The sequence below is a fragment of the Bos taurus genome, chromosome 9 (genome assembly GCF_002263795.3).
Source record: "Bos taurus isolate L1 Dominette 01449 registration number 42190680 breed Hereford chromosome 9, ARS-UCD2.0, whole genome shotgun sequence".
In the NCBI taxonomy this organism is placed as follows: Eukaryota; Metazoa; Chordata; class Mammalia; order Artiodactyla; family Bovidae; genus Bos; species Bos taurus.
Window position 1 is genome coordinate 89,339,743 of NC_037336.1, and position 15,010 is coordinate 89,354,752.

Sequence of the window (15,010 nt, forward strand, 5' to 3'; positions counted from 1 at the left end):
GCATAAAAACTATTTTAAAAAACCTTCAGCCTGCACAGCCTTTCTCCTTAATTCTTCATCATTCTAGAATGTTCCAGCAGCACTTACCCTCTGGGCTGTACTGCAGATGGCTGAGTAACTGTCCTTCGTGCCCTGCAGGTGAGCGTGTACATTTTGTTTAAGTTTCGCTTGAAGGTGATCTGCACATTGGCTGATCAAATTGTCACCTTTAGTTTTAAGGTCATTCAAACGGTCTTCAAAACCAGCAATTTCTTCCATCATTGCCTTCAAAAATGAAACAAATACGCAGTTCTCATTATTCCATTTTTAGTCTTTAAATATTCTATTCACCAAACAGAAAGTTTAAGATCAATTATCTCACTGTTTAATATGTTTTTAAAAGAGTTTTGCAATTTGTCCTGGTATCAATGCAATGAAATAAATGTCTTGGTGTCTTCATATCAACAAATTAAATAAAAAATGTATACTTTCAGGTTTCCTCCAATAATGGACTAAGTTACACAGAATGATGAAGTAACCTTTAAGAGTGAATTCACAAGACTGACCTCAGTTAGAGATCTGCTCCACGGAAATATTACCAGTGAAAAAGATGTGCATACATTTTTTAACTCTAAAAATTATAATTCTGGTATAAATTATACCTGTGTGTTGTGCTTAGTCGCTCAGTCATGTCTGACGCTTTGCAGCCCGCTAGCTCCTCTGTCCATGGGGATTCTCTAGGCAAGATACTGGAGTGGGTTGCCATGCCCTCCTCCAGGGGCTTTTCCCAACCCAGGGATCAAAACCAGTTCTTCAGCATTGTAGGAAGATTCTCTACTGTCTGAACCACCAGGGAAGCCCTAATTTATGTCTAAAATAGCCTAATTATATTTTAATTTAATTAACTAATGTCTAATTTATCTAATAATATGATATCTGATTTACATAATAGCTTAATGTCTAAACTGTGTAAGATCTAATTTACATCTAATATTTATATTGATAAAAGTAAAAACATTTACCACTTAACAGACTTTTCTGCAGAGTACATCATGAGAAACGCTGGACTGGAAGAAGCACAAGCTGGAGTCAAGATTGCCGGGAGAAATATCAATAACCTCAGATATGCAGATGACACCATCCTTATGGCAGAAAGTGAAGAGGAACTAAAAAGCCTCTTGATGAAAGTGAGAGTGGAGAGTGAAAAAGTTGGCTTAAAGCTCAACATTCAGAAAACGAAGATCATGGCATCTGGTCCCACCACTTCATGGGAAATAGATGGGGAAACAGTGGAAACAGTGTCAGACTTTATTTTTCTAGGCTCCAAAATCACTACAGATGGTGACTGCAGCCATGAAATTAAAAGACGCTTACTCCTTGGAAGGAAACTTATGAACAACCTAGATAGCATATTCAAAAGCAGAGACATTACTTTGCCAACAAAGGTCCATCTAGTCAAGGCTATGGTTTTTCCTGTGGTCATGTATGGATGTAAGAGTTGGACTGTGAAGAAGGCTGAGTGCCGAAGAATTGATGCTTTTGAACTGTGGTGTTGGAGAAGACTCTTGAGAGTCCCTTGGACTGCAAGAAGATCCAACCAGTCCATCCTAAAGGAGGTCAGTCCTGGGTGTTCATTAGAAGGACTGATGCTGAGGCTGAAGCTCCAGTACTTTGGCCACCTCATGTGAAGAGTTGACTCATTGGAAAAGACTCTGATGCTGGGAGGGATTGGGGGCAGGAGGAGAAGGGGACGACAGAGGATGAGATGGCTGGATGGCATCACTGACTCGATGGACGTGAGTCTCAGTGAACTCCGGGAGTTGGTGATGGACAGGGAGGCCTGGCGCGCTGCGATTCATAGGGTCACAAAGAGTTGGACACGACTGAGCGACGGATCTGATCTGATCAGATCTGATAGCCCAGGGACTGTATATAAGCCCTGATAAATATTTATCATTATTATTGTTTTACAGATGAGGAGGCTGAAGCACAGAGAGATCATAAAACTTGTTCAAGGTCACACAAGTAGTAAATGGCAGAGCCTTGGCTTTGGACCCGTCTCTGCCTGACTCCGGTTCACACGCTATGCCCGCCTGTGTTCTCTAGTGAGCTTTCTCAGAGAAGGGGACTTAGAGAGGAGGACCCAACTTTTTCAAGTCAGGTTCCAACTTCCTTACTGCAATACAATGCTAGTGACTAGGGACACATTACAACACAAAGTTTCCTAGGCTGACACATCGATATCTAAGGGAAACCATGGTCCTCTAGCAGTGCAGGGTTCACCACTTTTTTCCTCAGTGGTGCTGGGTTAACAGTTATTATACATGCCATATTGAAAAGAACCAATTCATCTTCAAGCTGGAATGGAACCACTACATCATATGGTCACTGGGGCTATTTACTCAGTACCAAATACACTATATCATGTCATTACTTTTCTGTTCGCATTTGCTAAATAAAATTTTCTCCTACCGATCTTGAAACCTGGAATGGTTAACTGGTTTTCCTAAGACACAATAGTAGATGTTGACCAGATTACAACCAAAATTCAGTTTCCCATTAAGCTTACTAAAATAGCTTCATAAAGTTGTGAGCATATGATATCTGTCATTTGGCACATATGATTACTAAAAATACATATTAATAAAGATATGAACATCCCATATAGGTACTGTACTTTGTGGTCTACAAAAGACTTTCAGATATGTTATCTTCTCTGATGACCACAGTGGCTATGTAACGGGACTGATGTCATTATCATCCTTTACAGAAGAAAAAAAGGAGGCTCAGACAGGCTACGTGCCCCTAACTAGCAAGAAGAGACTTTGGCTAGAATTTAGACTCTTTGACTACTATTTCTGTATCCTATCTTTGGCTGTACTTTTCTAGAATAAAGATAATTTATCTGATAAATTACTCCATATAGATTATATTCTGAAATTAAAAAAAAACAACTATTAGCTGGGAAATATGCTACAATGTGTTCAGAAGTTGAATGCCAGGATTCAGCTGTTGTCCAGTCACTTAAATATTAAATTGAGCTGTTCTCAACTATCAGGCATTCTTGGGACTCAGACCTGAGTCTTTAAGTACAGTCATTATGATCCAGAGATTACCCCCGTGCAGGGAGCAGGAGCTCCGCCCATGGCAAAGGTCATGAGGAAGGAGGCTTGGCATATGCAAAGGCGGGATCAAGCCTCAGGAGTCCCCCTGGAAATTCTTGAGCATCTACCCCCAAAACCAGAGTCTGCTTACTTTCTGCTTTGTGCTCTCACCTACACCTCTGACTTTACAGGGGGGCTGTCCCCCACTACCTCTCTCTGAAAAAAAAGAGTTAACTTACAGCTCCAGTTACTAAAGTTCCTGGGTGTGATAGTGTTTCACCCTATAAACTCCTTTGGAAGTCCTCTAGCCTGCCTGAATAGGTTTTTCCGGCCACATGTGATTGCTCAGAGCCTCCCAACTGTGAGAGGCATGAGATGTTCTAAACTGTCTAAATACAGATTCCTTTGAGCAGTTAAAAGATTGATTAGAAATTGTATTGGTGAAGGGTTTTTCACTTGTTGGGCCAATGTTTGCTGCTAAGTCTCCACATCCCTTACCTGCTGTGTCCCTGGCAGTGTTTGTAACCTTGGACTCTTGAGTTAATTCTTTGTCTTGTTATAGCCCATCACACCTTTGCTCTGTAGGAATGCAACTTTATCTAATGCTTTTGGAGGGTGGCGCTTGACTAATCACCTTTAGAGAAAAATAAGTTTTCTGAAGAAAGAGTCTTAAAATGTTAACAGGCCTCTGGGCCAGAAGATGATGCAAATCACCTAAACTTTTGCATATGATAAGTTTGCAGGAAGAAAGCCTGGCTTACTGCATGACTCTACCCCTTCCCCCATTATCCTCTATGCATAATTTAAGGTATAAAAACTACTTTGAAAAATAAAGTGCAGGCTTTGTTCACCAAAACTTGGTCTCCCCATGTCGTTCTTTCTCTCACCTTCTGGCTGAATTATTCAGCCTCTTTTCTCCACTGAATTTCCTCACTGAGCTATCCTTATTTAACCACTCTGTATATCCTTAATTAACGTTTAATTAAGCAATTGTTTCCTGATCCTCACCGACGCCGTCTCCCCTTCGAAACCCCTGGATCCACCGGGGCTGGACCCCGGCACCCCCGCCCCCCAACATACACACAGCACGCCTGTCAAAGCCACCCTGTGTTCTTCAGCTCCTTAGAGATCAAGCCTACCTTGTGGCGGGCCAGTTGCTGGGTAATTGTCTCAAGGCTGCTTGTCTCCATGAGGTCGGGCGCCACCAGCCTTCCTGACATTTGCAGCAGCCACTTTTCCACTTCCTGGAGCTCACTGTTGTAATCTTCGTGGTCTCTGACTTTTGCCTCAAGACTGCAGACGTGCTCCTGTGAAGCCAGGTGCCTGTTAGAAGTGACTTTCCAGCCAAAAATCTACTCAAAACTTTAACATTTTAAAAATCCCAGGGCAACTCATAGAGTAGGTAGACTTAACACATCAGAAAATTACTAGGGACAGAAAACACACACACACACACACAGAGTTGCTATGCCATTTAAAAATGCCCACCTGAATGAAAAGGAAAAATACTGATCCATACCAGTGCTACATTTTCTGACAGATAAAATGCAGTCAGGACTCCCTTTGTGGCAAACACCACAATTTTATTCTGCTTCTGATCTTTCCATACCTTTGCTGCACTGCAGAGATCCTGGTAATCGCTTTGAAGCTGATCGATTTTGTCCTTTAAAGTAACATCTTGCACCAGCTCCAAGAGGGCTTCACCTTTCTCTCTCACCGATTTTACTGATGGTTCGTGGGACAGCACTGTTTGTTGAAGTGACTTGAATTACAAAGGAAAAAACAAGAGCCAGCTCATTCATGTGATCAAGGAGAATATAGACACATGCATTGCCATATATAAGATGATTATCTCAAACAAAGATCTACTATATATTTTATAAATCAATAAATGTAAAATAATAAAGAGAAAATGACTTTTATGGCTAATACAGTTTTTTTCAGAGTAAAAGCAACACATCGAATAGTCCTCACACATGCAGAGAAAAGTATAGAAAAGAATTGTATTTGGGTGAATTTAGCATAATGCATATTGCTGGCTTCCACCTCATTCCTTTCAGCAGAGAAATAAATCTTAATGTTATATGAAGGGAGAGAAGTGTTATCTTTTGATTTTGAATCGTAAACTCAATTGTAGCTTGAGTTGGATGTGAGGTTTGGGAGACAAATTCCAGTTGCAACGTTGCTGTGACAGCCTTAAAGTGCTATTTAAATATATCAAGAACTCAGGGAGAAGAAAAAAAGGAGAAGCAGTTGTGCTTCTTACATTACACTTTCAAAGACACACTGTCAGGCTTGGCAGAAAAACCAAGGGCAGAAATAGACATATTGGCTGGAGGAGGAAAAAGCTTCCACCAGGAAAAGCTTTGAGGTAAGGCATCACACTGTAATTCTTAAAGACCATTGCTAAACAATTTGGGTCAAATTTTAAAAGCAGACTATCCCATGTATAAGCTTTAATAATTGTTTCACAAATTTGAGCAGGTGAAATGTTTATATCTACAGCATGTATAGCAATATCTATATCACCATTTATTTTTTCAAAAATTAATTTCTAAAATGTTTTACCTACAGTTGGTTAATTAGAATTTATTTTCTTAGGAGTATGAAGTCTCATTTGGAATTTACCATAGATGTGCTTATAGGCTTTTGGTACCAAAAGATGAAGGAGAGACTCTAGATAAAACAGAGAAAATCTACAGGTGTGAGATCCTGATGCCAGAAAGTTTATCTGAAGGATCCATGTACCTGGATCACACTGTCCGAATAGGTCTCCATCCACTGATACAACCTTTGAATACCAGACAAACATAGTACCTGAATGGACAAATAAGTCTGGTGTAGTGTATGTGCTTAGTCGCTTCAGTCGTGTCCAACTCTTTGCGACCCTATGGACTGTAGCCTGTCAGGCTCCTCTGTCTATGGGATTCTCCAGGCAAGACTACTAGAGTGGGCTGTCATGCCCTTCTCCAGGGGATCTTCCCGACCCAGGGACTGAATGTGTGCTGCTTATGTCTCCTGCATTGGCAGGCAGCTTCCTTATAAATCTGCACGCCCCTCACCAGTAGAACAGGCATGCTAAGGACCTCTCCCAGTACCCACTAAGGTTGACACACACCAGAAATCACGTGCCTCCAGTTCAGTCCTATGTGACCTCCTCACGCATCTGTCAGTAACAACACACTACCTTGTATTTAGATAACTGAGCTTTTTTCTCATATAACTCCATTTTGGGTTCTTCAGGACCATGTAGAATATCTCGGTATTCTGCTATCCACTGAGTTAGTGCTTTGTATTTATCCGAAAATTCCTTCGTCAAATGAAGGCCTTTCTCCAGGGTCATGTGCTCCTTCCGCACAGTGCTGGTCAGTTCCTTCAACCGCTCCACGTGGTCGTGGATCTCTTTTCTTAACGTCTCTGCCTCAGCATCTTCCAAGTATTTAAGAGCCCTCTCGCCTTTCTCTCGGGCTGATTTGAGCAAGCTCTGGCCTTTCTCCATGTCTTTCAGCAAACCCTGAGAAAGAATGGAAATAAATGTAATACAAACAGACAAACAAACAAACAAATTCAAATTGGTTGGCATTATGCTTTCCCTTTAAAGAAAAGCCTTGCAAGTCCCATTCCTGAGTTCACCAATTTCCCCTTACCATATGTTTTTGAAGTTTATAATCAGATTTGGCCCACCAGCAATCAGGATGGAAGATTATAATCAGATTTGAAGTTTATAATCAGATTTGGCCCACCAGCAAAGAGAAGCCTCTTTACTTCAACATAGGTCTTTTAAAATCTCGATTAACACATCATTTCCAAATCAGAGACTTATGGAAGAACTTGATGCTTTTCTCATCCTTAACAGAGCTCCTAGAGTTCTGAGTTAAAACACGACTAAGGCACAGTGTCATGAGTTAAGAGATTTTTTTTTTCAATATTTAGTGTCAAACTGGAATTTAGTTAAGAATTTCGTGCACAGTCGTGTGTAAGTCATTGGGATAACATCACATCATAAGTAAATGGAAGGCAATCTTGGCTTAAAATGATCTTAACTTGGAATTTAGAATGAAATGAGGAACCAGGGATCACCAACCATACTGGGCAGGGATGAATATACATGCTCCCAGTTCTAAATGGGAAATGGGAACCTCTCAGTGAAAGAAGAATGAACAGTTGGCAGACAACTTTGATATTTGCATGCCTACCTCCAGCATCTTCATCTTTTTCCCCATCATCGCTTTATCTACTTTATCAATTTTGGCAGCCACATTCTTGAAGTTTTTATGAGTAGAGCTGTACCAATCAGAATAGGAACTTAAGGATAACTCTGATTCCTCCAAACTCTGGATCTCCTCTTCCAGGAATTTTATTTGTTCCTTTGAAAGAAGAGACAACATGGAATAAGTGAATTAAAGACCTGTACCTGTGCCTTTCTTGATGAACATGTGTCTTCACTGGAAGTTAGTGAAAGGAAGAATGTCTGGGTTGTGAAGTCTGCTGGCCTACAATGAACCAGGGTGGCCCACTCACCAGCACTTGGAGGAGCAGCGCTTGGTATTTGGACGTCAGCTGTGTGGCCTGGCAGCCCATTCGGCTGCTCACGTGGCTCTCGTCCAGGATCTCCTGTGCTCTGGCTCCCACTTCCTCAACTTCATCTCTGTATGCGGTGATTTCTTCATGCCACTTCTGAAATGACACCGTATAGGAATGGAAAGTTCAATCTGAGGGATTCTTAAGTAAGACAAATATTTTGTTTAGCCCCTAAGTCCCTAAGTCACGACCCCATGGACTGTAGCCAGCCAGGCTCCTCATGGAATTTTCCAGGCAAGAATACTGGAGTGGGTTGCCGTTTCCTTCTCCAAGGATCTTCCCGACCCAGGGATTGAACCCATGTCTCCTGCATTGGCAGGCAGATTCAGTACCACTGAGCCACCTGGGAAGCCCTGAGACAAATATATATATATATATATATATATATGTATCTTCTTACTAGAAAATGATTTCTATGATTTATTCTTACTAGAAAATGATTTCTATGAATGATTTCTATATAATTTTGAAAACACATCATGTATAACCTTCATAAAAATTATAATAACATTATAAAACTGCACACGAGTTTGAATGCTTTTCTGTCTGTATTACACATATTTTTTATATCTTTTGTTGTTCTTAGATAAATTTTAAAACAGATGAATAAGGAAAATGAATTCCAAAGACCTAAGCGTAATTTTGATCATGTGCACTGAATTTGCATTAAAAATGTAGTACATTAGAGCAATTTCAAAACAGAACCATAAACTTAAATTATTGCAACACTAGCATTCATGTATCTTTACCAAGCAAGGTAATAAAGTGTGGGAAAAATATACGATACTTCATTAAACTATATTCTATTATCAATAAAATAGACTACCTTAAGATTCTAATAAATAATTTCTCACAGAAGAATACTCCATTGTAATTTATATCAAATTTCTTGCAAGTAGCAAGAGATTCTGCAGAATCTAAACCTTGGACCAAAATGTATTAAATAGTTGAAGAGACAAACTATGCAAGGCAACTGCTACTTTGACAAACATCAGGAATTCACACCAATAGTACCTTCATCTGATGTAACTGCATCTCCTTGGCGGCTCGGCTAGACTGACGTGCCGTTCTGAGACTCACTTTCTCCTCCATTGTTTTCAGCCACTCATCTACCTGCTGAAACTTTTGTTCCACCAGTCTCAATTTGTTGACCACGTTATTGAACTGAGTTCGGGTCTCCGACAGCCTCTGCTGGTAAGCCTGCCAGTCCTGCCGGAGGGACTCTAGAGCCCGGTCCTCTGTCTGTGGGATGCCTGACGGTATCACCTCCTCTCTGGTGTGCAGTGCTGAATTCAGCAGGGCCTGCCCCTCCGCGCAGCGCACCTGGAGCTCCTGCAGGGGAAAGGCATGGCTGTCACACCTTGTTCACATTTTACACCCACACAGGTGACTATGTCTCACTCAAGCCAACTGCGCCCTTTTGAACTTCACGTAGGAAAGAACAAGCTGATTCTGACAAAAAATGTGTACCTAACACTGAACCCTGTTTCCCAAGTCAAAGAGAGATTCTGAAATGTTTCCAGTTAAAACAGTCAAACTGCACACACACACATACACACACACACACACACACACACAGATACACACATATCAAGAAGTATTTTTCTCAATCATGTTGGAAACAACCTCTGAAATCTGGCTTTTTAGCTTGGAGGCAAAAGCACTGTGATGAAAGGATTATTGTTTAGTCTAATAACCTAGGAGTTTTGTGGCCCCTAATCTGTTTAAAGAGCTTAAGTCTTCTTGCTTGACATTGAATTTGATACTGAATGGGATCAGAGCTCCACTTTTAGCTGAGAAAAGAACAATAGACCTTCTTTCTGCTACGGAGGGATTCTTTGTTGAAGCTGTTCTAGGGAATGTGATGGTTAAGAGAAGTTGGCCCTGGAGGGTACAGGGCATATAAACCTGCAAGGTTGAATTATCACACCTGCCCATCAGTTATGTGCATGCATGCTAAGTCACTTCAGTGGTGTCTGACTCTTTGCCACCCCATAGACTGCAGCCCACCAGGCTCTTCTGTCCTTGGGATTCTCCAGGCAAGAATACTAGAGTGGGTTGTAATGCCCTCTCTCAGGGGATCTTCCCAACCCAGGAATGGAATTCATGTCTCTTATGTGTCCTGCACTGGCAGGAGGGTTCTTTACCACTAGCAGCCCCTGGGAAGCCCCCACCCCTCAGGCACTTCTAGGTACAAACGTATTTCCCTCCATCAAAGCATAGTCCCAGAAATGCACCCTACAAATTCTGTATGAACCAAGTTTTTAAGAGCATCAGCTATTTTTGATAGAAAAATCATAACCTTAAAGGTGTTAGCAAAACACTATATCCTTGTGTTACTTGATCTGATCATCTAAGGTTGAAAGGGGCCAGGTCAAATCCCACCAAGAGTGTTAAAAGCACTCTCACATTTATTTAGAACACAATATTATTTTTAAAAATCTTTAATACTAATGAAATTGCTGATATCTGACCATTTTTATCTACAGAAATAGTGATCTTCTGTAGTTCAGATTATAGATGCACTTTCCTCAGCTATGATATCACTACAAAAATGTTGTAATTGGAAAAGAAGGGCAATTTATGTGGTAAAATATTAATCAAAATAACCACAAATTTTATTCAAAATTATAAAAAATAAAAGCTAATTTTATACAATCTCTTTCCTTAATTCAGGAGTTGACAAACTTTTTATGTAAAGGGCTGGATAGTAAATATTTTAGGCTTTATGAGCCACAATCTCTGCTGAAGCTACTTAACTATGTAATCTTGCCATCTGTGGCATCAAAGTAGCCATAGATGCTACATAGATGAACAGGTGTGTCTATGTTTCAATTTAAAGAACAGGTTCCGGGATACAGTATACTGATCTGTGCCCTAGTTAATCTCAATATACCACCCTTTCCCTATTTTATAGCAGTTTTCAGTATTCTACAAATCACTACTGTATTAGAGAAATTCTTATATATCCCACATTTCAAGGATTTACCTGAGGGGAAATATGGTTCAATATATATATTTTAAATTTATTTAGTTTTATTTTTTGGCTGTGCTCTGCAGCATGGGGGATCTTAGTTCCCTGACCAGGGATCAAACCCATAGCCCCTGCAGTGGAAGCGTGGAGTCTTAACCACTGGACCACCAGGGAAGTCCCCAAAGGTACTAGTTTAGAATCTGGTCTCAATATTTTAAAAGCTCAATGTACTATGATCCAAATTAAACTGTCGGTGACTACAAAAGGAGCCTGGTGGACTGTAGCCCACTAGGCTCCTCTATCCATGGAATTCTCCAGGCAAGAATACTGGAGTGGGTTGCTATTTCCTTCTCTAGGGGATCTTCCTGACTCAGGGACTGAACCCATGTCTCTTATGTCTCCTGCATTGGCAGGAGGGTTCTTTTTACCACTAGTGCCACCTGGGAAGCCCAAATACAAAGTAATTTTAAATGTGGTCCGCACTGCTGGCAGACCCCCCATCACTAAGCCAGCTGTGGGACATTAGGACCCTGAAGGAGTTCTGCCGTGCAGGTGGAATGTCACCGTTCTGCACCACCTGTTTTGGCCTCTAGTGTCTCCCTTCCTTTATAAAATTTGTGGTGACTCAAAATAAGACAGTGTCAGTAAGAATTAATACATGGTGAAATGAGAGATTGGAGTCCGGTTTTGGTTTGGGCCAGAATAACACTGACTGAAGTGAGATATTTTCTTCTGGAACAGGAGACATATCTGCTGATGACAAGTGACTTCTTGGCCCAGTTTCTCCCTAGAAGTCTGGAGAGCTTGGTATCTGCTTGCCAAGAAAGTCTGCAGTGAATGCTGGGAGAGGTCACAGACAGAAAAGAAAGCCCATTTGGCTAAGATAAATTATAACAGCTAAACCTAAGAGACCTGGATATGCTACTATTAAAAATAAAATGGATGAGATCCTTAAAGAAGCTAATGAAACTGTGAGCCTTCCAACTTCTGCTGCTGCTGCTGCTAAGTCGCTTCAGTCGTGTCCGACTCTGTGTGACCCCATAGATGGCAGCCCACCAGGCTCCCCCGTCCCTGAGGTTCTCCAGGCAAGAACACTGGAGTGGGTTGCCATTTCCTTCTCCAATGCATGAAAGTGAAAAGTGAAAGAAGTCTCTCAGTCGTGTCCGACTCTTCGAGACTCCACGGACTGTAGCCTACCAGGCTCCTCTGTCCATGGGATTTTCCAGGCAGGAGTACTGGAGTGGGGTGCCATTGCCTTATCCCTTCCAACTTCTACTATATATTTATTTCACGAATGGACTACTGTTCAAGTAAGATTTTTCTCCCATCTCATTTAATCCTTCCTCAGAACAATGCTGTAGAGAAAACTGAGTCAGGGAAGCTCTTCTCTGCCCAAAGTCATCCAGGACCAGGTCTCACCGTGAATCGGAGTCTGAACTTCCTAATCCCAACCCTGCACTCCTGCCATTATTCAATTCTCCCTGAGAGCCATTGAAATAGGCAGAAATGTTATATGTCAATGACCATCTCAGTCCTGCTTTTCCACCTTGTTCGAGCAGTGGGTAGATCTTGCCCAATCCTGAACCAATTCCAGTGAGGGCTGACAGCGCTAAGTTCCAACACGGAGCTGTCTTGTTGGCCTTTCTCTCCATTCTCTACTATGTGTCTGGTCTCCCCTTCTTGGGAACACCCTGTTGGCTACCTATTGCTGCAGGTAAGATTAGGGGCTCTTTCTGATGCTTCCATAAGATCCCCAATAATAGAGTCATTCTATTATTGTCCTCATCATATTGTTTGTAATGATCCATCAATGGGTCTGAACTTCTTTAGAATGCAAGTTTTTTGAAAGCAGGAGTACTATTTTAATTATCTTTACCTGCAGTAGCAAATAAATCAGTGGGTTAGGACCACTTAGTCCATGAGGTTTGCCATCTCGCCCTGAATCACAGCCTGCTGGCCCAAGTACTGGTACTTTTCTTACCTCCTTGAATTCCTTCTTCTAGGTCCCTGACTCTAGGCCTGTATCCTCAGCAGTGTGGGTGATTTGGGTTAAAACCAAAGGGCCTACGATGGTGCCACCGATTTGAATTTGAGAAGTGTCACATGCTGTTGACTCCTGCAGCTGTGTCCCACATCTAATTTAGTCCTTTAGGGAGAAACAGGCAGGTGGGCCTGTTAACACCATAAATTAGACCACTAGCCATTCCTATCAGAGGCCACCCTATAGCTGGACAAAGTTCTCAAGTCCCAATCCTGCTCAGTCTGAACGACCTACCAAATGATTTCGACTAGCATACTCTACTGAGGTCCCAGAACACTCTAGATCAGACCTTACTAGGATGCCCCTTAATATATATCAGCTATTTATAGGCTTTAAGATCATAGTGACTTCTCACTTAAAATAATGGTTCCATATTCAGAACGAAAAGTCCTTTGTTTTACGATGAAGCAGACTTTACCTGAAGGTCCCGCAGGGCCGTCTCGTGAGTGTGCGCATCACCTTCAAGAACTGAGTACTGATCAAGCTTATCTTGCTCTTTCTCAAGCCAAGCTTCAAATGCCTTCAAGTCTCTCTGATACTCTTGGTGCAGGCGAACTAGTTTTTCCGACTTGGTTACTGCTTCCTGTTGTTAGCATTTAAGATGATTAAGATGGGAAAACATTACTACAGTCTGCAGTTTACACGGACTGTTAAGAATTCACTTTTGGAATATTAGAAAAGCATGATTGTTAAATCATTAAAACATGAATCATTTCCTAGAAGAATAAAATGTCAAGATTTATGTAAAGAAAAAAACATTATGTGAGTAAAAAAGTGAAAGTCAAAGTCACACAGTCATTTCTGACTTTTTGCCATCCCATGACTGTAGCCTGTCTGGCTCCACTGTCCATGGACTTCTCCAGGCAAGACTACTGGTGTGGGTTGCCATTTCCTTCACCAGGAGATCTTCCCGACCAGGAGTCAAACCCAGGTCTCCTGCAATGCAGGCAGATTCTTTACCAACTGAGCCACCAGAAGGGGTCTTAAAGATCATTTCGTTGAATTAACTTCTTGACCTTTGAATTCTTACGAAATGTAAAATGGATATTCAAAAAAATGAATTAAATTTATTCGTCATAAAAATACATTTTTGCTAATGAAGAAAACTGAGGTTTTCATATTGTTCCTTGAGTGAGAATTTGGATTCACTGTAGATTCAATTTTCCATGTACTCTCATAAAGTAGGCTGTGCTCTGAAAAGTTCTTTTTATTTTCTTTGTGAGATTTAAGCAAAGAATGATAAATATTATTGGCAATTTTTCCTGCTTTAGAAGGTTTTCATCACCAGACACATGAAAATATTTATGATTCTTCCTTATGAAGCTCTCCTCAATTTTTTTTCAATAGGTACATTTGGAGGACTTTTTAGTTGAGAAATATTTTCCTCCAATAACTTTCATATACTAACAATAGTTGAGGGTTTTTGTTTGCTTTGCCAGTAGGGTACTCCAAGTATTAAAATTCATTTTGCTTTTTTTGTCCTATTTGCTTTCACAAGCCTGTCATTCCCCCAAACTAATAAGTCTTTAATAAGCACAACTCCAAACACCCCTCTTTCAGTGGGTCTGCGTGGAACACGGTGAGCCGTACCTTGGTCCGCTCTCTGATGGCTCCATATCGTTCCTGCAGGTCCTGGAATTCTAACTGGGTGACATAGTGCTCCGTCATGCCAGCCCCTTTCACTTCAATGGTCTCCAGTAAGCTGCCGTGACTCAGCACTTCCTCGTTTAATAACTAGAGAACATTTAAAAAAAAAAAAATAAAGGAATTACTGCATATATCATCACATAGATGTTAACTTGTAAAATTAGTATATTTTAACTGCATAGCTGACAAGTGATCTCAGGTTATCTATCTGTCAGTCTACACTCTATCCACCATCCATCTCTATATAGATATATGAATGGTGTGTGTAATTGATATCTGGCCCAGAACTCTATCTGAGTGGACTTGGAAATCTCAAATTTAATTTGTCCAAAAATTGGCTCCTGAACACTACTCCATTCCCATCCATCCCCAGCCACCACCAAACCTCCTTCTGCTCGGTCTTCTTGTCAAACAGTAAATGCTACCGTTCTCACCCAGCTGGTCACTTGAGAACACTGGAGTCACCCTTTGTCCCTCCATCCATGGTGAGATCCTGCTGGTTCTATCTCTTCACTGTCTCCTGACATGTGTCCTCCCGCCTCCTGCAAGCCCCCTGGCCCCTGCTGCTATCGTCTTTCCCTTGGACGTCTGTGATATCCCGCTAGGTCCTGACATGTGTCCTCCCGTCTCCCGCAAGCCCCCTGGCCCCTGCTGCTATCGTCTTTCCCTTGGACGTCTGTGATA

At 41.3% G+C, this 15,010-nt stretch overlaps 1 protein-coding gene across 19 annotated transcripts in view; it reads right to left on the reverse strand.

Moving 5' to 3' along the window:
- SYNE1 (spectrin repeat containing nuclear envelope protein 1) overlaps positions 1-15,010 on the reverse strand; it is a 503,306-nt gene that overhangs the window by 224,343 nt on the left and 263,953 nt on the right. For all 19 annotated transcript variants that reach the window (XM_024997066.2, XM_024997067.2, XM_059889951.1 and 16 more), the window contains 9 exons: positions 14,270-14,413; positions 13,098-13,262; positions 8,679-8,996; positions 7,605-7,760; positions 7,280-7,450; positions 6,271-6,597; positions 4,693-4,845; positions 4,223-4,390; positions 88-264 (listed from right to left, as the gene is read on the reverse strand). In XM_024997066.2, the coding sequence (XP_024852834.1) occupies positions 88-264; positions 4,223-4,390; positions 4,693-4,845; positions 6,271-6,597; positions 7,280-7,450; positions 7,605-7,760; positions 8,679-8,996; positions 13,098-13,262; positions 14,270-14,413 (1,779 nt within the window). The remainder of the gene's footprint in view (positions 1-87; positions 265-4,222; positions 4,391-4,692; positions 4,846-6,270; positions 6,598-7,279; positions 7,451-7,604; positions 7,761-8,678; positions 8,997-13,097; positions 13,263-14,269; positions 14,414-15,010) is intronic.